Consider the following 25,314-nt stretch of genomic DNA (forward strand, 5'->3'; position numbering starts at 1 on the left):
TTAAAACACACAAACGAAATTTTAATTAGAGCAGTCTAAAATGTCAGATAGGCGCCGTACAGACGTTCCCTACGCTCGCCTCCTCGATAAGTGTAGAGAGCGCCCTCGAGCGACGGATCTTCCAGTCACTGAAATACCAATGATCACTACATGACATTCATCTTGTAAGGGATCTTGAGAGCAGGGATATCACGGGTTTCGAAATTTTGATTTGATTCATCAATTTCCGTCCGCCCCGTGACGCCATAGAATGGTCAGCGACATAGTTATCTCAATGAGAATTTGATCAGCAGTACTTTGGCCACATTGCGTTTGTCCAGGGGACGGGTAAGTACTAAAAACAAACGGCGTTGAGTTGGAAGCTGAAGAGGGCGCCCGGCAAAAAATAATCAGAGTTCATGACGTGTACAATCCGTGAGCTTGTTACAGTAAACTTTTTTATCAATGGTACACGACTTCAAAAAATGAGAAAGTGTTGTAAACTACAGGGCATGGTTAAGTTTTCAATAAACTTTGATTTCACTTCATTTCATACAAAGAGATTCTTCGTATAAAGGGTTTCAAATTCTACATATTTTGATTCCGAAAGAGACGTGTTAAAGCTAACAACAAGGTCGATGATCGCTTGACTCTCACTACAAAAGTATGAAACACACCACAACAGAAAATACACTTATTTTCTAGGGAAAAATCAGAGTCTCCTTAACTTTAAACGTCATTGTTACCCAAATTGGTTTTCGTCGAAGGCGTGGACACATGTTTTGAAAGTCAGTGCATGACAGCGTGCAGAATACCACACGGCTATGTGATATTGGGTAATGTCTCATTTACCAAGGCTGTTGGTTGCCCTACCGGATCATGAAAATCGATTGCGATCCAATGATTACATGTTAGTAGCCCAAGGACAAATACGAGCTCACAAACCTGCTATTTGCGAAAAGAAATTATTGAATCAGGAGAAAAAAAGACGTGCATCGAATGTGGGAATGTGACGTCCAAGTGTAAGTGAAGATCGGATCCTTTAAAATGTTGTTGGTATGGGTAAAAATAATAAGAATTCTCTTGACCAAAGAAATTTGACGTCATTTACCCATCTCTACTACGTCATCAAAGATACAGCATGTTGTTAAAGTGTGAATTAGGGACGTGTTTCCAAATGCCATGGATAGATCATCGATTTATTTGAGTTCTGGAAATGACGAGATAATATTTTGCGGTGACTGATAATTTACCCTGCGAGAGATCTGATCGTGTTTATGGAAACTCTAAAACACTCTGTAGTTGTATTTGAGATATCAAATGCGAAGCACTTTATAGGCCCACATTATCTGTTTCAACCTCTACCACGGTGTCATCGAAATTAATACTATAAAAGCATAAACCCCAGGTCCGCGACATAAGTATATCAATTAACATAGAATTTAGTTCGCAGTACTTTGGCTACGTTGCGTTTTGTCCAGGGGACAGGTAACTACTAAAACAAACGGCTTCGAGTTGAAGGTTGAAGAGGGCGCATTGCAGAAAAAATACCAGAGTTCCTTTTCGTGTACAGTCCGGGAGCTTGTTGTAGTAAACCGTTTTACCTTTAGAACACCACTGCAAAAAAGCGAGAAAGTGTTATAAGTTACAGCGCATTGGTAAGCTTTCCACAGACTTTGATTTCATTTCATTTCGTTTCGTTTCATTTCACACACAGATTCTTCGTACAAAGGCTATCAAAATCCTAAATATTTTGATTCTTGAAAGGACGTGCTAACTGATAACAAGGTCGGTGATCGCTAGACTCTTACGACAGAAACATGAAACACAATCAACTCTAAGATTGCAAAACTGAAAAGAAGTGCGTTGAACCACAGACATGAAAATTATTCAATTCACTTCCGTTGACTTCTCTTGGCTAACTTGTTTCAATGAAATCGAAGGGGGTTTGGGGCAGTCATTAAAGTTTTACTTCACGTGATAACTTTATAATCAACAGAACACGTAGCATTAGAGCTTCGTTAGCCAATACTGTAGATGCATTTTAAGGTACCCTTGATCTGTGTGTAACTTACAGTTTCTTGCTCTACTCCCTAAACCTTGCCGATATTTATAATATTCAACTTGTCTACAACACAGCCTGCATATGTGTAATGTCCATTCTTTATTCCTGACAACTTGACTCTAGCCCGGAATAGAATTAATTTATCAACAACCAAAGTGTGTGTCGTATACAGTGCGTTGCCAAGGCTTGTACTTTGTATTTCAACATCCCCTGGAGAGAAGAATTTTTAAAATATACTTATTTTATAGGGAAAAATAGTAGACAATATCACCTGTGTCTCCTTAACTTTCAACGTCGTTGACACCCACAATGGATATCGTCGAAGGCCTGGACACGTGTTTTTAGTCGCTGCATGACAGCGTGCAGAATACCGCACGGCTATAGTAATATTGGGCCATGTCTCATTTACCAAGGCTGTTGGTTGTACTAGCGGATCATGAAAATCGATTGAGATCCAATGATAATATGTTAGTAGCCCAAGGACAAATACGAGCTCACAAACCTGCTATTTGCGAAAAGAAATTATTGAATCAGGAGAAAAAAAGACGTGCATCGAATGTGGGAATGTGACGTCCAAGTGTAAGTGAAGATCGGATCCTTTAAAATATTGTTGGTATGGGTAAAAATAATAAGAATTCTCTTGATCAAAGAAATTGACGTCATTTACCCATCTCTACTACGTCATCAAATATACAGCACGGTGTTAAAGTGTGAATTCGGGACGTGTTTTCCAAATGCCATGGATAGATCTTCGATTTATTGGAATTCTTGAAATGACAAATAATCTTTTGCTGTGACAAATAATTTCCTCTGTGAGGGGTCTGATGGTGTTCATGGAAACTTTAAGGCTGGTCGATTCCTTGTCTTTCAGATATTAAACGTAATTTAAAAGCACTTTATGGGTCCACATAATTTATCTCTTTCAATCGCTGCCATGGTGTCATCGAAATTAACACTGTTAAAGCATAAACCTCAGGGTCAGTGGTTTAAGTTGGAATAGCGATTAGTTTCAGTAAGTAAAATATAAAGGAAATAAACGGAAGTCAAGGTGAAAATCGCAATTCACTTTTAGTTAAAACGCCGATCGTTTTGATGATCTCTGTTCAACCTGGTCACTAAAGGTGTCGAAGTATACATAACGGGACAGTAGCATGTCAAATGTGCTGCCGGAGTTACATTTTTTTCTCATTCTCCCTGGCCTGTAGGATAAGATTTCGGCCAAAACCGAACAAAAACTCAAAAGGGGCATTTACTAGCGATGAAAAGACGCAGACCCATTTGTGGATTTCGCTGAACGCACAAAGACAGCGGAGGAAGCCGGGCTTGCAAGCATTCCTTACACCTCGCCTCGTGCATTCAACGATTTTTGTTGAAAGGCCATGCTTGACTAAACCAAACTGTAACATCTAGCGGTGGCTTTTCAAGTGGTTGACTTCATTGTTGACACTATATATTCCATTCGGGGCTATCCAGGTGCAATAATTCGTGTTGTCAACTTACTTGACGTGACATTCCTGGACGATATAAGCGGAAACAAGGGGTCAATAAAGACGGTTATTCATCGTGGCGGACCCGGCATTTATCGCGGACTTGAGCCATAGTTACACAAAACACGGGTTTCAGGCTCACGGTACAAAACATTTATGAAAAGGGGTAATTACATTGGCCTGGAGAAATCGACCATAAACTAGTGTTTGGGTTTGCTGATGCAAACATCAGCTCTTGCAATCTTACACAAAGAACTCTCTCGCGGCTATCGATAATTACTAGCAATGGTGCTCGAAATTTAGCATACTCCGACAAGTTAGAGGGAAAAAAAGAATGTCGTAATTGGTAATCACCGGTTGGATTCTATTCAAAGTACTTTTCAAAGCTAATCGAAAACCAAGCTGAAGATTGGTTTCAAAATTAAACAAGTGAAAGATCCCTGTTGCTGTCGCTGTGTGCGTATGTATGTATGTATGTATGTATGTATGTATGTATGTATGTATGTATGTATGTATGTATGTATGTATGTATGTATGTACGACGTACGTATCTATCTGTCTATCTATCTATCTATCTGTCTATCTATCTATCTCTCTGTCTATCTATCCATCTACGTATTTTCTACGTATGTATCTATGTATATATGTACCTCTGTTTGTGTATGTTTACTTATAAATCTAATGAATACATACATACATAGATGCTTGCTTTATGCGTGTGTCCATAAATCATCCAGCCTATACCCTTTCTTTATTATAGAAACCAATCTTATATATCAGTAAGCTCAAATCACGTCCAACAAACTTTATTGATACACATGTCAGAGTTTCAGCTATTTTGCGTTATTTCCCTTGAATAATTTTTGACCGTTTCATAAAAAAACTAAATTAATTTCCCCATCACAGTCTATCAGTCTGCAAAGTGTCCTGTAAGGGCAAGACCTTGGCATTTTTGGACACAGAGTCCGGTCCCAATACACATACTCTCAATGTCACGCCAAGGCAGATTACCCAATCCCACGATTTCCCTCCAGGGAAATATGCTGGACCAGGCCTTCGAGAATGTGGCAGTCACAACACACACTGAGAATCTGTACTGTGGTCTCTTCCCAGACATTGTGGTACGATGTTTCCCCCTGTAATGATCTTTACAGTTGATATTAGTGTAGTGTGTAATCTTCCCTTTAAAAAGAATAGCTTGTTGCGTTTATAAGCATATCTCTGACCGCGGTTGGTAACTGGTATTTCCATCGCCTGACACGTGACCATGGAGTCGCCAATTTCAAAAGGTTATTATTTAGCCAGGCCTTATCTTTTTCTGTCTATTATCCCCTTTTCATGTTCAACATGCTGCGTGCAAATGGAAGTCAATATGATTTTTGGGAGAAAAGAAAACATTCTTTACAAGACACGCGGCAGTAAGTTTGGTGTGTTAACTTGCATGCCAGCTCAGTAGATGATTTTCATTGATTAAAGAAACGGCATTGCGTAAAACCAGGCAAGCCCCGGTACAATAACAATCATTATTATGATCAAACTATCGGTTCGAGAAAAAAATAGAATCACTTGTTATAAAAAATACCATTAAATAAAACCACATTAATGCATGCAACAGTGCTGTATAAAACTGACAAACACTTCTTTCAAAACCTATTTCCTCCTTACAATCTTGAATTTGATTCGTATCCATCAATCACGCGTACTTTCGTTCATCTCTCTAGTAAGCCGTCTTTATCTATATTCCTATTACTTACTTGTATGACTGTCCATCTATCTATCTGTCTGTCTGTCAGTCTGTCTGTTTGCCAATCTATGCTGTGTGTTTATCTGGTAAATGTTTATGAAAATTGAATCGTTGGATTGGTGTGGATGTATCCCTGTCGACCTCTAGGGGTTCTAGACTTTCTGGCTCTCGACTTCTGTTTTAAAAATGTCTTTGGGTGACATCAGTTATCTGTGTGTATCTACACCATTCCTCCGTCTATGCATGGTCCATGGTTTATGTGACTCTGGTGTCATCTGAACACCCCACAATCAAACGATACAGTGCGAAGAACATGAGTGTAGTGTATTGTGATCCATACGTTGTCTACTTTTTGACATCTTCACACAGGTCCAAAGAGTGTTCGACAAAACATTCCTTAGATCTCGTCTATACAGAAAATGCATATTAAGGCAAAATAGATCGACGACAGGATTCTCGGATGTACCAGAAATACATTTAATGAGCTGACGGCCATTTTGGAAAGCTGCAAACCACGGCCTATACAGTTGACATGGAAGTTGCAATCTATATATATTGCATCTACATGACTGAATGATTTATTTTGAATCAAAAGCTGTGTTCCTTTTGTTCCTAGATAAACTGTGTCAATAACCAGCAAATGTCTCCCCCATATTTCCATATTTAATCGTATTAAACATCGCAGAAAATGTAACCTAGGCTATTATCTCAAGTGCCAGCAACTGTAACTATATTACTTGTAACCGTTTTTTTTTCTGTGAAATAAGTAAACTTTCTTTTTCTTCTCCAGAAAGTGTATTCCGATACAAACTATTAGCAGTGACAGCACAACGCATTGAGTAAATTATGCATAATGTTATTTTGCATCAATATATTCCGGTGCGGACTTAAATTATGTTGTCAACAAGAACATTGGACATAACAGCAATACTCAGTTTACAAGTATACACGCATTTCGATGTGATTTTGGCAGTAGAGGAAACTGTATTGGACAGACAGAACGGAGATACTGGAAAGTACATTTGTCAAACGTTTCAACCAATAGACCTCTAAGTGGACGCCGTCCCGTCTTTTGAAAGAAGTGCAACTGCCGCTTTGAGAAGTGATACTGACATCCTGCCACTCTCGATGAAGAGAAGCAAACCAGCCACAGACTAACAAAAGCTGATTAGGACACCTCAATGGCCTTCCAGATGAACGGCTGTAACAATCGACCGACCTTGGAGAGAAAAAAGTACCCGCATTACCAGGACCATCTTCCCATTTCACGCTTGCAATGGCGCTCATCTCCTCGATGGACACAGCCTACTTGAGTGTTTCTTCTGCGAAGTGCAGCCCTGGGGGGTTTGGGATCACTCATCGCAGTTCTGCCAGGCTTGTGTCGTTAAGTCCAAAAATCTGTGCCATTGTCTTGTCAGCTATAGCGACAGTAAGACAACAAAAGTGCATTAGATGCTCAAGTCAAGTCCGCCTTGCATTTTTTTTTCTCTCCCGCATTTCTCAGTCGCGGCAGGGCCGGCTGTAATAATATTATCACTTACATCATCATTAAAATCGTTTCCAACTGTTGCGTAGAATACCTTGATCTGATCAAAATCCGCATTTCTTGACGCAAACAGTTTCCCTTGCACCACCTTCACAATTATCGTGGCTGGAGGTCCCCTGGAAGCTTCATGCTTTCAAGAGTAGACCACGAAACCGGTTAATATGCTTACATTTTCGGTAAAGCGCCGTAATCACCGTACCTTGTTGCGTTCGCGGACAAGTTTGTAAAGGCTGGCGTTGGACACCACATCGATAATTTTTCTTTAAAAGTTGTGTACGTACAGATATGGTAAATGTTTCGGGTACCTTAGGGAAGCACACCAAAATACATGATGTAACGGTGAATGTATGCAAAGCCGAGGTGTGTCGAAACTACAAAGAGAACTTTTACATAAATAGTACACATGGGGAAAGTATGCACACTAAGGTGACGTACTTATTTCCATCGAAAGGTAATGCTAAGATTTATCTAACCAGTGTGCACTGTTTCTTTTTTTTTAAACTTTTCTTTGACTTGTACTTAGATTCTTAAATGATACTTTGACAGACATCTGTGTCACTTTACGATTCGTTGACACAGTCTGTGTCCTAGAGATAACGTATTTATTCCGACTGGTGTATGACTTGTGAGACTTTCGGGTACGTTGAATGGACGTGACAAGCTTGGTTCATCTCATAAACCATGCAACAATAAGCCCCGTGCACATTTCGCGTCCTCTGCAGAGCGCGTCAGGGCCCGGCGAAGTGAAATCGATTATATTTCATATTCATAGAGTGACAATGGCGATCCCTCCCAGCCATCGACAGAAGATAACACCGTGCGTGCTAAAACAAAAAGACAATTTTCACAGTTTTCCTGTGCGTGATTGAAAAACGTAATTAAAGCTATACCCCTTCCCCTCCATTATCAAAGACAAAAAAATATGTGAATAGACCGCTTGAATACCACACCTCAACCGGTTTAGCGATAAGAGAAAGTACTCATTTACAAACTGAATATTTAGTCTATCCATTCACTGGCGAAAAGAGAGAACAAACAAATGGTAATTTAAAATGTGTAGCAACGATAACGTAATTGTCAGAGTGCCAAAGAATAAATTGCCGTCTAATAGTGGTCTAAATGTACGCCATTTTACGTAAAGGCTTTCTAATTAGCGAAATGAATGGGACCAATTCTAAACTTAAAATCCACCGTGTCACGTGGTCGTGGTAACTCGGGCTATTATCATTTCATCTTTCGTATTGTGTTGAAAGTTTTCCTCAGCCTGAACACTGAAACAGTGACCGACGCTCGACGCAAATCGTGGTACTCTCTTCTTTCTTTTTTTTCTTTTCATGTTTTTTTCCATTCTTGCGCAATATAGAAACACTGATATACAGGTACACTGACACATTTACTGTAAGGTTTCCCAATCAGGAACTAATTTGAGTCTTGCAAAGCAAAGACGTAGAAGAAGAAAAAACCCAGGGTTTTGAGAACAATATAACGGCCGTTCTACCTGACTCCGTCTTTCCAGAGCCCCTTTGTCCCCATTGTTGTGAGATGTCGCGACATCTGATCAGTGCAAGAGCGTCGCTACTGATACTGGTAATTACCGGCGTCGACAGATAGCGGTAATTATCCCCGGTGTCATCTTTGATCATGGCGACATGCCCTAGTCAATGGAGATGAAATTGACAACGCAGTCGAAGGCACGCGGGATTCGCAGCGTCCCTTTGGGAAAGAGACGTACACCGAGGACCTATCTCATAGTGTGTGTGCTCGTGCAAGAGGGGAGAGGGAATGAGGAGAAAAAAGCGGGAACTTTGCCATGGATAAATAAGTCCTTCGCCATAAATTCGGCTTTCGGCATAAATAGCGTCTCTTCCCTCACAAATACACCGTTTAATACTTTCATCGGTCTAAAAATGCAAGCAGCGGGAACCAAACGCACCACAATATCGGCAACCGGGAACTATTGGCAGACGGTATAAAAGATACCGTACCACAGGAACACAAATATGTTTAATTTTTGATTCCGGAGTAAGATACGAGCGTGCCGAGCCACCCGTGCAATTACGATCGATTGAAGTCGATTTTCAATTTGGTGAAAGACAACCTCATTAGCGTTCACTTTCCTCGGCGGAAATATTACCTGGAGTACCGTCTGTGGTAGTCAATCGCAAATACGGAAATTCTTCGCGGGAAACAGTGTACCCCTAGCTTTGTACACGGTCCATTAAAATAGCCCTGGCTTGTGCTTGTATGGGTCGGCGAATCCTTTTGTGACATTTTCAACGAAATTTTAATTAAACGAATTTAAAATCTAATTGAATGTATACGCATGAGCTTTTTGCCACACGGAAGCTGTAGTGTGTGAAATAGTCAGAAATTCATCCGATATTTGTGAAATACACGACAAGTTTGCCATGCAGATAAAAAGTGTTGCCATACACAGGTTAGACACGTTGTTAAAAAAAGACTGAGTTTGCGGTGTGAACCGTTAGTGTCCTAGGCACGTCGGTGTCTGATAAGAAAGCAAGACCTCTAATCTCCAAAAAGAATTATCAAAATATTAATGTTAATCCTTCTGCTGAAATGTCTGCGATATTCTCAAACCTGTAGAATGTATCTTTGAGTTACAGACCGTGAAAAAGTTTTGAGAGAAACTGTTTGAAACAGGGTACAACTTTACTGCGCTTACTTTCACTTTTCACTCAAGGTGTGATGCTGCACCTTCAGTGTTCGTCATATAAATTGCAAAATTCTTGATAGACTTGTGTAGGATTGCAACATCCTGTGTCTCATTTTGTACCATAGGGCCAGGGAAGCATATTTTAAGCAGATGTGGAAAGTGTGAGAGCGTTTCAAATGCAAACACCGATCACAAAACCATCATCCTACCACAAGCTAATTAGAAATCACATGAATACCCCTGTTACTTTAGTATTTATTGTTTTGCTAAATGAATTTTATGAAAATTCTTTGCAATCAGTGTTCCCTGCAAACGGATGTGTTCATGATTCTTCGATGAAACAAAAACGCCGGAATTATCGTACACCTTGATGAGTTAATAAATTCACTTTCTCAAAGATAGAATTGACTGCCAGGTCTTTGAAACTGAAGCGGAAATCTTCTTCGATGTGTATGAAGTATTGAGTTAACAACATTGTATGCTTTCAATATTGTGGCTTGCGTTTGGAAAATATGCCTAGGGAATTGCTTAGGGAATATGTTCAGTTTTGGGCAAGTTGGTCAGAAACTTCGTAGCACAAACTCGCCGCTATCTAGTCCACTCATCATAGCGAAGATCATATTTATTACACCTTTCATGATCACAAATTGCTCAAATGTTGCTCTTTCGTTTTAAAGTTGAATACATAAATGATAAACATGAAAAGGGACGCAAGTAAATATCCTGTTTAACTTTTTTACTGTTCTTTTTCAACGGCAACGTGACATCATGAAACGTATGTCATCGCCAAGTCCAGCGTTGCAAACTGAAACGAACATCAGCACGACACAAACAAGAGCTGAAAGGAACAGGTTAATGTATTTCTGTCTGCAGGAGTGGCTGGGCATAGTCTGGCTAATGTTTTCCCTGCTCATAATCTAAACTGTATACTTTGGCGAGACAACAAGCGTTTTACACATGTGGATGGGTTCGAATGAGTGTTGTCCGCTACTGTTGTGTTTCGATGTTCATTCAGTTTATCCCAAATATTTATCTATTCAATTACAGCCCGAAAATCGTCGCGCATTCGCCGAACCGTCTGTCTGTTGACTGCCTGTTGAGTGACGCTGCGTGTCTGCTCGGTTTCCCAGGGTCTGTGAGCGTTCTTTCCGAGGAAAAAGTATAAGGTCCCTCCGCAAAGTTGTTTTTCCGTGTTCTATCGGTGGCAGATTGTTGATAGGGGTTGCCTTGCATTTTTGGGGGCCGGTATTTACACAAGTTCAACAACGTTTCGACTTCATTGATGACCGAAGAATTGCCCAATTGTGGAGCACCCGCACGCCTTAGAACGAACCAACAACAATTGCTCCCCGTTTAAGAAAATATTTGAACAGCAGAGCCACTGGGATACACGCACGCCATTATGAGCCGATGACCCTCGTAGTCAAAAACGCTTTTAACAAGGAATGTAATTTGTTTTCTTGTTGTCCAAAGACGGCAAAGACGTAGCTTTTAACAGCGACGCTTGATACCCTTAGGCACTGCCCCGAAATGCGCCTCGTTATGAAGGCGGCCATGATTTCGCCTGGAGACAGCTTCCCCTTGAATAGGCACAGTAAATGGCCGGCCCCAACTCCTAAACCGATACTGTTTCATTCGTTCCCCCCTCTTCGAAATATCAACCCGAAAAACTGACCATCGCCAACCGACGAGGGAAAAAAAGTCGAACTGACTCAATAATCCCATCGAAATTTACTCGTATACGTGACAAGGACTGGCGCGCAAATATTGTGGTTTACTTTGCCTGCCAAAAACCAATTGTCTCCAGTGTTACGGATAGAACACTTGAAATAAAACTTTGAAAAGATTAAAAAGGGCGAGAAACCGTCTTGATCAGATTATCTCTGAGCGTGTATAGTTCAGAGTGATACGCCAGCGAAAGTTGCACCCGCGAGATTCCCAGAGTGATTTTTGGCGGCCTCTGTGCGCACGTGACTGGTATTACCGACGTCAAAAGCTGATGGACGTGAATAGAAGAGACGGTGCAGATAGGATAAAGTCGCACATGGTGGTACCTGTGTATGCTATAGAAGTTAAGCCCTTGTAATCTGAGTTCTCTGTTTCATTGTTTTTTTATTCTGTGAAAGTTTGGCTCTGATTTTTTTTTACCACTGGAAGATTGAAGATGCTGATATGGTCCCATGTTCCGTGTGGCGATGCGAATGCAATCAGATTTGTTTCCCTGGTGTCTGGAGCACTTTCAATGGTAAAGCTTTCAGAAATATTTTACGCCTGGTTTTGATGTAGAACATTAATGATGGATTCATTAAAGCGTTCATGACATTAGCAAGAATGACTAAGAAAACGTTTGTGCGTTTTGGTTTTTTTTTGGCGTTTGTGACAAACTCTTATTAGTATTTTCGCAGCTACAGGTGCTTTCAGGCCTGTATCGCCGGTCGACGTGCTCGTAATGATATGCAGAGGGAGGGTGTACGATAGCAGGAATGTCGACTCGGGAGAAATGTAACTTTACCGCCTGTCAATATTGATCCCGTGGCCAATAGTTGACGATCATCCCTGCATTGTGAAGTCTGTTATGTGGACAGCGGCCCATCCGTTGAATGAAGCCCTGTCAAATGCGTCACTTATCCGACAAAACATCATCGGCCCTCATTGACAAAATAGAAAAAAAACACGGTGAACTCCGCAACTTTTCTCCACACTCGGGCAAAAATTAAGTCAACATTTGTTGACCATTTTGCTCCAGCGACTCTCTCGCTATTATAGTCGCGCTTAAAGGCGTTCCAGTGCCCGGCCGTGGCTGTGTCTCCAGAGTCCTGTCCATGCTCGAGACAGTACCTCGTTACAGAAGTCTGCCGCAATATAACTTCCCCTGCCCGCTTAATTGAAAGCATTGATCTAAAAATGCCATTTCTAATAATAAATATAAAAATCCTTGACAGCATCGTTTCTTACTTAACATCACATCACAGAACGAAACATATATACCCTCATCCACCTCTAGTTAATTAGTCTCATCTCTTGATTATGCGGCCGCTCGAAGACAAATAAGCAGACAATGAGATGTTCATTTTAATTCTGGACGAAGCGTATTTGCTAATTAGCAATACAGGTGATAGTTTGCTGAATATCTTGCCCATAGTTTCTGGACGGTAGCCTGTTAACACAGCGTTTATTTACATTGCAAAATATCTCCGGGATATTTGAACAGGCATTGATCGACGGGGACTGTAACGTCTAACATTGATGTTACCTAGAGTGGAGAGCAGTGCAGACGCACTGAGGTGGCATGGCGGCCAAGTTGTCCAAAAACTCTTTTTTTTTTCCTTCTGCACGAGGAAATAAAGAGCGCAATTTTTGTTAAAAACAGAACATTTGAAATAGTTGAAATATTAACGCGTCTGGTAATGGTGGAAAGAATGTGAGTTAGGTAATTTATTGTTGGAATGTTGTGTACTCAATTACAGCGGTCCTTTGAGGACTGGCTTGAAAAAGTTTGCAAAAGTCATGTATCTCCCATGATTGGTAAACAAGCTCATCGCCAGATGGATTCCTGGCGCAAAGATAAAAAGCACCGCTTCTCGAACACCGGATTACGGGCACGTAGTTTCAAATTTCAGCGTGCCTGTCCAAGACGTGTCAAGCCCGCGTCCCTCCACATCCAGGGATCAGTTTCTTTTTGAGTAGAAAGTTTTGAGAGAGAGGTCGGTATGTGACCTGATCCAAGAAATATCCAATGGTTATTAATAAGCTCATATCCTTAACACTCCTGCACTGGCGACAATATGCTTTTATCCGACAAACAAGAAAAAAGATAATTATAAGATATCTAATATCGCATTGTTTGGAAAAGTGCTTATAAGTTATTTTGTTTATGACACATAGTGTTGCTATCTCAGGCTGCACATATTTTTCCATTTTGCCATCTCCATGGCTGTTCCAAACTCAGCCCAGCACACGCTGTACCGTGACGTTTTTGTCGAGCATTGAAAGATTAAACGGGCGTTGCATTTTCGCTTTCTGCATGGGCTAATGAGGATGTCGATCTTCTCACAGCCTATCTGTTGACACTACCGCTAAACGCGGATTGAGAAGCTTCTCTTTGAAGACGTGTGCTAACCTGTCTTATAATCCCAACAACAGCGGCTATATAGCTGACAAGTTCTTAAGGGGGTCATATGAACCATAAACCACGTTCCCGATATGATCTCACCATGCGCCATGAACCAATGATTTCCTGTCGAGATAATTTTTCAAGGCTCAAAATCCGTGTCCATCTCCCTCGTATGTTGCATTCTTCGCACGACAGTCACCCTTAAATCAGCATTCTTCGCGGGAAGGATTCAAACCCTCAGCCCGATTTCCGCTTCCGTCGTTCTTGAAGTGAGAGTTAGCCCCTCTGCTTTATGAAAACACTTCTATAAAGATAATTAAAGGGGTATTGTGTGACCGGTCGTTGACACCGACAACATCGCATCGATGAACATCCGTTTCATTGAGTTGGCGAAGAATAAAATCAATGTGAACTGACCATAAACAAAGAAAACATTTTAACTTGTTACAAATAATTCCGTTAGGATATGTCACGCCATAGTACCGTTTCACGTGCTTTGTGAAGCCCTAGCGTCACACCAGTCCCGCTGTGTTGGTAGAGGGACAATGTCATACGCCAACTGTGAACTGAGATAGCATTAATGCGCGCTATCATGAATGTCATGTGCGAAGTCGATATACTGAATGCAAAGATGTTAGGTTAGGGGTTGACCAGAGCAGCAGAGCTGGCATGTGCTTCTGGTGGATGCAGGAAATTATGTCATCGTATTTCTTTTCTGTTCGTTGAGTACGCGGGCTGAAGATCTTTTCTGACGAGTCGTCAGTTTCTGGAGTACCTATCACTACAATAGCCGACCTCGGTCTAAAATGACACAGAATTGAAACATATAATGCCGAAAGAAGCGAATTTTTGACAATAAATGGCACAAGAGGTGTCACTCTTTAGGATTTCTCAGTGTTTTGTTTTGTTAGACCGGTACATTTTCTTCTCCTTATCACTAAAGTATGTTGAACTACAAGTATTGGTCTTGCAACAAATTGCAACGTATACTTATGTTATGTTTTTGTTGAAAAATGAATTGTCGTCCTGACAACAACAATATTGTACATTACATTTACAATGTTGACAATTTGAACACTTGGTTTGTCGATATGATTATAGAAGACTAGTACAGCAATAATTTTTTGTTCAAAAAAGACCGAACTCAAATACTGGAAGATAACTTCAAACGTCGCCGCCAATATAGCCCTAGCATTTAGGCCTACATGGTAGTTCCATTCACCAAGATTTGCGCAATTATTGATATGCATATAACAAACATATTGACTAAGACGAATTTCAAACCGATAATTATCGTCTTTTCCAGGGATTAATTTCCGTTTGACATAGACTTAGATATATACACAATAGTGTCATTATCATGATGTCCGTGATATTGGTCAGCTCTCGGTGTGTGTTACGGAACTGTCCGCAAACTGTATTCATTTCAGCTACGTTGTTCTGCCTACAGTCACGAAGACCAGAGATGGTTATTAACCGACGACTTCAATTCTGTGCAATGTGCAAGAAATAAACGTGCGTTACTTGGTGTATGTTTCAACAATTGAAATTGTGGGAAATAAACATCGCGTTACGCATGAGCTACAACCACTTTGCGAATCACTTGATTCTCCGAGTTCAAGTTGTGTCGCTATAGATGAGGCTTCCCCTGTAGTGACATCGAAGGTACCGACCGCTGTGTTCGGCTCTATACAGAAAAATTATCCATGTAGAATAAACCGAAATCCGATGATTTTCACGGAAAAAATATTCATGGTGAAGAAAGAGACAATGCTGCTGCTAACTTAGACAAAAATAGACAAAAAGCTGATTTGTTTACTGCAGACGGTCTATGCTGATTGTTTGTTTGTTCTGCTCAGCGATGATGTCGCTCGGTTTACGTCGATTTATGCCGGTCGGATTATGAGCTATCTTGTCTTCAAGTCTTTTCATTTTCGCCTGTTACAACTTTCTTGTGCGAGCAGAAGGAGAATAGGAGCTAATAAATGTTTAAAACGTTTTAGTCTTTTGTGCTAAGTATACAGTGATTGTTTTTTGTCGGACTGGTATGGTCAATGTATCGCTGATTGCAGGCGGTGACTGGTCCGCTTGGAAAGTGAAAAGTACCGCTTGTTGGTTGTGTCGTTGCTAGGGACTGTTGGCGCTGCGCAGGACTAATCTGTGGTGTCTTGGACCAAAAATCTTACTCAGTGTCAATCTTGCACAATTACAATGTTACGCTTGAAAGGACACACACATAAGATGACGAAAAACGACCGACTATTTCCCGTGGCCAGCTTTAAAAACCGGATCGAAGTTTGGGTGGCGGTTATCGCTTCCCTATTTTCGGCAAATCGGTTTCGCTTCGGCTCAATCTATATATCTGGTGTCCTTTGCGTAATTCTGAGTCGCATTTCCCCTCTTCTACAAATGAAAGTGAACCAGGAGGGTCCTATATGAATTCTGAAATAACACGATTAGAACCATTTTTGAATAATTGCTTAACGTCCGATGACACGTTAAAGACACCGACACATTTTTCTTTGCTTTGGGGGATTTTTTATCATACAGACTACGTTATATTTTCAAGAAAGTGTTGATTATAGCTTTAGCTGTGCCATAAATAATGTAAAACAAAAACTAATATTTCCACCTTATAAATTATCCATAAACAGTTCCAATCGTGTTGAATTAAAAAGTGAAGGAAATTTCAAACTTTCACTCATGATATTAGTATTATTGAATATGCACACAGTTCATCTCGCAAGATAGAATCATTGGATGAGATACTGTCAGCATTCTGAACTGCGTAAAATTGCAAGCCGTGCTGACAAATAAGGCATGTTGTCCAATTTTTGTTTCAACCACACATACATACATACATACATACATACATACATACATACATACATACATACATACATACATACATACATACATACATACATACATACATTGGAAATATATCATCATAGATAAGACAGGTACCAAATACCTGTTTGAAAGATTCTACGACTCAGATCCTACAGACAGACAGACAGACAGACAGACAGACAGACAGACAGACAAACAGACAGGCAGGCAGGCAGGGGCAAAGTCAAAATTCTCTTCATGGCCATTAAAGGTACTTTTATTCATTGCTTTCTTTAAAAAAACACTGTTATTTTACAGTCAATGTTTCTAAATAAATTTCAATTCTTTGATGAGAAAAAAGATGATTGTCCAATAGACGAATGGAGTTGTTTCAATTGCCATTAATGATAACAAATGGCAAATATCTTGAAAATTTTCTTGTAGTACAGTCGAGCCAAGAACTCTAGAACCTTTACAATATCAGATTGTCAGCAGCTAAGTGATAAAATTGTCATCTTGTACAATAGACTGATTGTCAAATACACTTTAAAATAAAATATATAGAGTTAAAACCTTTCAACAGAAAACATTAAAAGTGTACACGTCCACACGTTTTCCACACATATAATTGAAGTTTGTGTTGTCGACTGCATCGTCCCGTCTAACACTGCTCATCCCCTCCCCATGTGTCTAGGCGAGGACCTTCCCGAAGGGGTTGACCCGCCAAACCCCGGTCCCCTAACCCTAGCTTCAAATGTACCCATATCACCCATATATTGGTATATTTTCGTTCATTTTGTTTATCTCTGTCGCGCTAACAGACAAAACCCGATGGGATAGCTTTGTTATCAATACAAATAATTTAAAGTCTCTCTCTCTCTCTCTCTCTCTCTCTCTCTCTCTCTCTCTCTCTCTCTCTCTCTCTCTCTCTCTCTCTCTCTCTCTCTCTCTCTCTCTCTCTCTCTCTCTCTCTCTCTGAATTGGTCGCATTTTTCGTTATAAAAACAAACGGTGGGACACATTTTGCGACCACATAAACAAAATGAATTTGTTCCCTCAATCTATAAAGTCACGCAAAATCTCCGATATATAACTTACACAATATATCTGCGTGCGAACTGTACAAATAAAAAAATCCAAAAAGTGTAAAAACGATAAATTTACAAACATGCTACGTTTTTTATAAAAAGAAAACAAGCCTCGTTGTCATAGCTAATAATGGCGTTTAGGGGGAAAATAGTTCAGTAAGCATGGGCGTTTGGTTTAAATTATAGCAAGAAAAAAAGACAAGACGATTCTTTTTATCAAAATATTCGCATTCGGAACTTATTTAAACCTACCAAGGTTATTGGAAGATTGTTTTAGTCTTTCATTATGACTGTGTTATGGCTTATCATTCATATTTTAACGGGATTTATGAGAAATTGACAAAGCCGGTTTCCAAACACTCAATTTGAAAGAAACAAAGAGATGAGCAAGTTTGAAAACGGGTGACTCCCTGAGAACCCATGAACTCTACAGTAAAGGTTATTTTCTTCACCCACAGGCTCTTGGTTTGGAAGCCTCTCCGAGCGAAATATGTTTCAAAGAATGGCAAAAGGGTATCGACACATCGGACAGGTCGTTGTTTTTGTTTGTCGCCGAAACAACAAAACTTGTCACACACCTGCTGGTACTCCAGGTTGAAAACAAAACACGAGGCTGTTTACACAGAAAGTGTTTGTGCAATTGTGTGGAAAACTGATAAGCATTAGAATGCATCAATGTGTGAGGAATGAATTTTACATACGTTTCTCAAATTAATTATTCTTCAAGACATTCTGTCTTAATTTCAACATCTTGGAGATCTCTAGAGGGTGTCTGAAGGTTCCTTCATGCATGGTGTATACCAATGGCCTATAAAGGCAATGCGACAAAGAGCTCGGGATCTGTTTGAGAAGAAATATCGGTGGGAATTTTAGATATAATGTCACCTGAAAACGTTGGCACAAATTGTGTAAATTATTATAGGTAAACAAGACGTACTTTCTTCCTTGAAGTCCCTGAATTAAGTCTGTTGGAACACATCACAAGATTAACGAACTTACAAGTTTCGAAAACAGTCCTGGTTTCGTTTGACGTTGGAAACGCTGGCGTAGGTCTGTGGCTCAAACTTGCAGACTTGGATGTGATAGTCTGTTCCCCATCTGGTGGTATTGGCTGCTGGACATGGGGTTGTATGGTTGTTGCAGCGCCGACGAGTAACTGGAGAGGGGTGTCGGGGGAGGGGTTTGCATGCTCTGTACCTGTCCCATGAGGTAGGAGCCCGAGTTCATTTGTGACGAGTGGTAGAGCTGGGTCGGCGTGAAGCACGACCCGTTGTACGACGACACCGTCGAGTTCCAGGCGGCATCCACGTGGTTTTCGATCGGCGACCGCTGGGACAGCGTCTGCGGGTAGTGCTGCAACGACGGCACTCCGTTCAGGCTCGGGTACTTGCACGCCGGGTTGATGCCGGGTCCGAACAGGCTGAAGTGTCCGAACGAGTTGACGTGTTGTATCTGAGCCGGCTCGCACTTCCTCTTGCCGAGCTTGAACCGCTTCGCTCTTCGGAGGAAACTGCCGTTCGCGAACATGTCCCCGGCGGCGGGATGCAGCGCCCAATAGTTGCCCTTACCCGGTCTGCCCGGAGCGCGGGGAATTTTGACGAAACAGTCGTTCAAGGAGAGATTGTGACGTATAGAATTCTGCCATCGTTGCTGGTTTTCCCTGAAATAAGGAAACTTATTCATAATAAATTGATAAACTTCATTCAATGTCAGCATACCGTCTTTTGAGCTCTCCAAAGCCATGGTGATCAGAGCGATGTAAGAGTACGGCGGTTTGACGTCGGCGAATCGTCTCTTTTCTTTCGTCAGTCCGGAGGGCGACCGGTTCACCTCGTGCTCATCCTCGCTGTCAGACAGAGACTTCTCCGTGTTCGAATTTAAGTCCGGCAAAGATGACGGCGGGCCTTGGTTCGCCGATGGGTGGACTTTCATGCACTGGCCGGGTTCCATTCTACTGCTCATCATGAGCGAGGGGTGCATGCCGTTGCCGTGTTGGTGGTGATGTCCGAGCTGTTCATCTAGGGTCGACTCCATCGTCATGTCTCCGCTTTGAGGAAGCTTTACTTCAAAAATATCGTCGGGAACGGAAAGCGATCGCCAGCGAAATAGCACAGGTTGACAACCGTTCAGTCTTTCACCTTTCCCCCGTGGGCTGTCACGAAATGGCTGCAGTCGTGGAGCGAATGGGTACGTCTAATAAGATTTGCGCACAAGTGCTGACTACCTAAGCTTTCACTTGTCGTCGGTTTTCGGTTTAAAATAACGTGAATATGCATGAGCCAATGAATAGTGGATTTGAACAGAAGCCAGGGAGCGAGAAAAAAAAAGACTGCGACTGGGCCTGAAGGTTGTTTGAAGATCGCCACCCACTGAGCTCCTATTGTCATTCACAATGCCCTTCTAAGTGATGGAGTAACCGGTGGGAGGTGTGGAGCTGAGCTTCTCGGGCCATTAGCGCTGGTTGCAGTGTGACAATTCACTAATAACATGTTTCTATGCATAGCACACCAGTTTGCATTATTCGCAAAACCACACCTCACCAATTACCCTGCAATTTACCAATGTTGTCGTTTTGGAGTCGCGGCAAACGGCATGTCACTTGTCACTTACTCTCGTATAGACGCGCCGAAAACCAGACGACGGTCGCCGAATACCTCGCTCGCTTGCGGAGAGTGCGTGCCGTATAATTTAAACGATGCCACTTTTGTTGATGGGATCCATTTTTTTAACGGAAAGAGCCGGTAAATTGTTCGATTTGCGCGGACGTATGGCTAATAAACATGTCTATGTAATCTTTGATTCTTTTCGACAAGTGTATGTCCAGCTTGTGAAATATTTATTTTGTAAGCGATCTACACACTGCATGGTTTGCTTTCTAGCTCATATAGAAACCGGACCAGGAACAAACATTTTCAAACCTTCCTTCATCTGCAAAAAAAGGTTATCACTCAGACCAATTATCTAAATGAGAGTGGTTTGTTTAGTTGTCTGGGCAAATTATAGTACTCAGATTAGCAAAGCGGAAAAAACGGAAATTAACTCAGACGTGACCGTAAGGAGAGAGAGAGAGCGTCAACATGCGGGTTAATTGAAACTGACAGCATTTACAATGCGGTGTCTGAAATCGACAAGGATGGTGTTGATTTCATGATGAAGGTTGAGTTGCGCAAAACAGAGATGACGGGGCACAATAAAAGTGTGTGATGTACGACACCTTCCAAAAGAGAATGTATGAAAACACAATTACGGGAGGAACAATTCCCCGGGTTTTAAATGGATCTACCTGATCAACATCTCGTCAACTGTTTGTGTCAACAAATTAGCCAGGTCTGTAATATTGTTTTAATGGCCACTCAGGGAAAAGAATACGGGGTACATCGGTCGATGTGAAGTAGGCATTATTCAAACACTAACTTTTGTTTGTGCGGCAAAAGCACGCGGTTAATATTCGTGGATTCCCCCCGCCAAGTGTTGTTGAGAGGGTGAAAGTAAATTGTGTCGAGTTCTTCTTGAACAAAGTGTTAGGGATTAGCTTCTATGTGTTACATTACGGCCAATGAATAAAACATTAGTTTCTCATTGTGTCTGTTGCGATGCTCTTGTAAAGCGATAAAGAGATCGCCCATTAAAAACTCATTTCGGAATCAACATGATTTCCTGCTCGCGATTTCTTTTTACTGGTTGTTTTGTTTGCATTTCTAAGTTTAGTTTCATGGCTTCTATTGGAAAAGATTATTGCCCGTCTTGATCCCCGGTTGGCCGTCAGGGGGCCCTCGGAATCTTTTGACGCGTGTTTGTGTACGTTTCAACACCAAACTCGAGCAGGCCTCGCACAATATTGACTCTTTAAGAACAGCCGGGAGAGAGCGCCTCAAAGCTTACACAGGCGGACAATAATGGCGGCGAAGTTCAAACACCTGGAGAATACTTGAGAGACAACGGGGAATCCAACGGCTGATTGAAACTAAGACCAGTGGAAAATGCCAGCTATTCCACTCACAGTGTCAGGAATATAATGGATGGTTGTACCAGTGTGCATCTATACACCTCGATATAATGGACGCCACAGCGGGTAACTCAACCGTACTAGTTTTCACTCCCACTAACAAGTTAAAACAATATTGTCTAATGATGGGCTAGTGATATGTACACATGTCATCGACTTTATGTCCATTTCCACAGCGGCTTTTTCCTTACGTTTGAAATAGAGGAATTTACACTGTATCCCTTGGAAATTGTCCAGTTTTCCCTCTAGCTCGGTACTTCCTGTATCGAGCTCGAAAACCACCTGTTGATCAGAACAAATTGGAAATCTTGCGATCTGCCCATCCATGGAGGTAGTAGTCTACCTCCATGGCCCATCCGACTTGGTTTCAACATAGACCCTAAAAAATGTATGACTTTAGGAAGCCACATTCGAAACTCGATAGGTGCGTTGCAAGACACAACTGCGGATAAATGCAAGTAGATGGTAGAAAGCGAGCTTTTCTCGTCTAAGAGAAATAATAAACAGCATCAAGGTCAAAAAGGCTGAAATGTTTTGTCGCAGAAAAAAGTCCGTCAACAAAGACAAAATAGAGAAATGAATAGTGACCTGACTTGACTAAGCCGTTTGAAATCTTTGAATTATTTCGTATCCTTGAGCTTTTCAAAACAAAAAGGAATTTCAAAATGGAAAAGTCACTTGGACATTGGCAAACTTGAATGTTTTTATATATCTAAAAATCGAGAAGTCAAGTGAGTGTTAATACCTTTCCAGTCAAATGTTTGTGCAAGCAAAGAATGTGAAGGCGACTTTGATTTTCATTCTGTACTTCCTACATTGCTGATAAACCATGCTAGGTGACGCAGTATTTTACAGTAGACAAAGCGATAGTGCTATGGTGCAGTAACGAGTCCTCACATATCCAGGCCCACCTTTGATATAATCGTACGTGTCAATCGTGTTACAGAAGAGATACAGAGGTTAGGGCAGAGGGATGACAAAATTTTAGTTTTACGCCGAGAAGAAATCGGGAATACCGTGAGTGTTGCTATGAAAGATATTTGGGGACACGCATCGACAAATGTCGGTTGATGATACTTAAAAGCTCCCTGGAGATGAGTAATTACGATGCATTTCATGTAATGCCTGTTCGACATTTTGTTTTTCGATGTTTTAAGCATAAAAAGACAAAAGAGAATCGTCAAAAATGAGTAACAGCGGCAAATGAGGCTTAGGCCATATTCCGTTTTGAAACTGACATATGCATTAGAAGATCGGTATAGGCAAACGCACAAGATTTTCAAGTTTGTACACGAAGACATGAAAACAAACAAGAATGCACAGAAATACAAAGACATTATTATCTTAAATATGCTACTATGAAGACCATTTACAATTAAAACAGTAATATGGAGCGGGTTTTAGTTAAATCCCGGAAAGGAGATAAGTTAAACATTCCTCAAGAAAGGTTAGCATAGTGCCCTTTCTTTCAAACGTGAACCATTCTGGTGTTTGAATGTTCTGTAATTTTTCTCAATACTGTTGAATCTAGGATGGTCTTTCTTATACTTGCATTCCAAAAATAAATTTCGTACCCAGTATGCTAATTTGATGTTGAATATTGGTACCATTTTAACACCAAAAATCACACGTTTTAGTGCAGGATTCATTTGGCAGTTCAAAAATTTACAACACAGTTTGTATATACCACTACACAATACTAGAATACTCACTAAGACACACAAAAAAAGTTGCTTGAAAGTTTCCAATGTCTTCTGACAAAATTTTCAAGGGTAATGGCTGTGATGGCTTCCTCATGAGGGCTTTATTTATGTTGTACGTCATTGCATCAGTACAAATTTAGGATATTATTTATAGTAACTTTTTCTACTGAAACACACAAGCAGGACAGCTTATTGGAAAGGCATTGTACAAACGATTTTCCAGTAGCCGAAATCCTCAGGCCTGCAAAAATTCTTCCGAAATACTGACTTTTCACGAGTGTTTAACATAAGTTTTTACTGGAGCGAAGTGACATTGTTGCCGTCCTAGACCGATAAGAGTGATTTCGCGTTGGAAGAGGTGTGAGTGTTGCATGAAATCACGTTTGTTTGCTGTGGAGTACATGTTTGACTCGCACTTGTGACAAATTATTAGCTGACGAATATAGTTGATGGAGTTTGGTAATTACTTTCCATTGACTGTCATCCATTCATATTACATTTTCTGGACAACTTTTCTTTTACGTTAAAGGAAGAAATATCAGTGTTGTTTGCCTTTCATTCTTATGAAGATCATTTACAATTAAAACAGTAATATGGAGCGGGTTTTAGTTAAATCTCGGAAGTTAAACATTCCTTCATTCACATTGCAGTTTTTAGACTACTTTTCTTTAATTATTAAAGGATTCGAAGCAAACGTTTCTCAGCCCTTTTTACTGTCCGCTCAAGCAGCTCTCTCTCTCTCTCTCTCTCTCTCTCTCTCTCTCTCTCTCTCTCTCTCTCTCTCTCTCTCTCTCTCTCTCTCTCCTCTCTCTCTCTCTCTCTCTCTCTCTCTTCTCTCTCTCTCTCTCTCTCTCCCGCATTGCGGTCTGTTTGCCCGTGCACATAACAAATGAAGTACTCTAAACACATTTTGCTACTATTTTGACGTGTCTTAAATTCTCCCTAAAAAGACTCCGGAAGTCTGAGCGCAAACTACAGACGATATTCTTAAACAAGTTAGCAAATATTAACAAGAGAATCTTACTCTTTGTCGGCGAATCTTCCCAGCTGACAACTTAAATAGAGCAATGTATCAGACTTTGTTTGCCAAAACACATACGGAATGCTGACATTCTGGTGTTAAAACGACGAATACCCTGGATTTAGTCACTTCGTTTTCACACACTACAATTTTCTCTATACGAATATTAGTCAATGGTGGTTAAGCGTCGCTGGCATGACCTTATGGCAACAGATTGATTAAACTGAATACCTGTTTTACGCGATATGGTTGAGTATTTATTACTTAAATTGAGCTTCGAAAAGACAAAACTCGGATGTAGTCAAAATGTTTTTGATACTTTTGATTTTGACCGGGTCATTTTATTTTCATACTTTCGGGATATGCCTTATCGGTAAGAAGTAACGATTATGGGATAGTAATTTTTCACTTTCAGTGCACTTTTATCTTAATGCTTTTAAATTTCCAAAATAAAATGATGGTGAAGCCTACTTTAGGGCTTAAAGGGACAAAATCCGGTTTTTCCCCTTTTTCATCAATTTCTTTTGCATGGAAAATAGTTGGTCTTGTTTGACTTCTTGAAACATGCAGCCTGAAATACTGGTCAACTGCGCATTACGTCGACTCTACTTGCAGTCTGACGTAGACAAGATTAAGCAGTCGGTGAAACATGTTATGGTTTGTACTATTGAAATCAAGTTTCGTGCCCAACAGTCACCATGCCTGGCTAAACACAAACTGTTTTAAAAGTTTGTAACTCATGCAAACTTTTGTAACGAAATCTGTATTGGCGGTGCCTTGCATATGGGTAAGGTAGTAGCACAGCCCGTCTATGTGGTAGTAGCTTTCCTTTACATAGAGGCAACATTTATTTGTCATAGGAAAGCAAGTCGGCAAAGGAAAACTCCATTTTGTCTAGAGGTAATAAACAAAATCATCTGTTTTCATTCAGCAATGAAATAATTTTTGACACTTTCACAGTTATGTACCGTCGTCATTTTGTACACTGCGTGACTTGTATCCGAAGTTTTCCTGATAACAAAAAAGGTCGAAAAAAAGCGACTTTGTCTATTTCA

General features: G+C 40.8%; 1 protein-coding gene across 1 annotated transcript; it reads right to left on the minus strand.

Moving 5' to 3' along the window:
* Positions 1-18,412: 18,412 nt before the first annotated feature.
* LOC139121322 (silk gland factor 1-like) lies at positions 18,413-19,742 on the minus strand. Its single transcript, XM_070686115.1, has one exon. The coding sequence runs from the start codon at positions 19,567-19,569 to the stop codon at positions 18,589-18,591; it is 981 nt and encodes a 326-aa protein (XP_070542216.1). The 5' UTR covers positions 19,570-19,742; the 3' UTR covers positions 18,413-18,588.
* Between the last annotated feature and the right edge of the window lie 5,572 nt (positions 19,743-25,314).

This window comes from Ptychodera flava, chromosome 21 (genome assembly GCF_041260155.1).
Source record: "Ptychodera flava strain L36383 chromosome 21, AS_Pfla_20210202, whole genome shotgun sequence".
NCBI classification, from domain to species: Eukaryota; Metazoa; Hemichordata; class Enteropneusta; family Ptychoderidae; genus Ptychodera; species Ptychodera flava.

Bases quoted from the DNA above. Each gene is read 5' to 3' on its own strand.
- LOC139121322 (XM_070686115.1), bottom strand. From the start codon at position 19,569: ATGACGATGGAGTCGACCCTAGATGAACAGCTCGGACATCACCACCAA.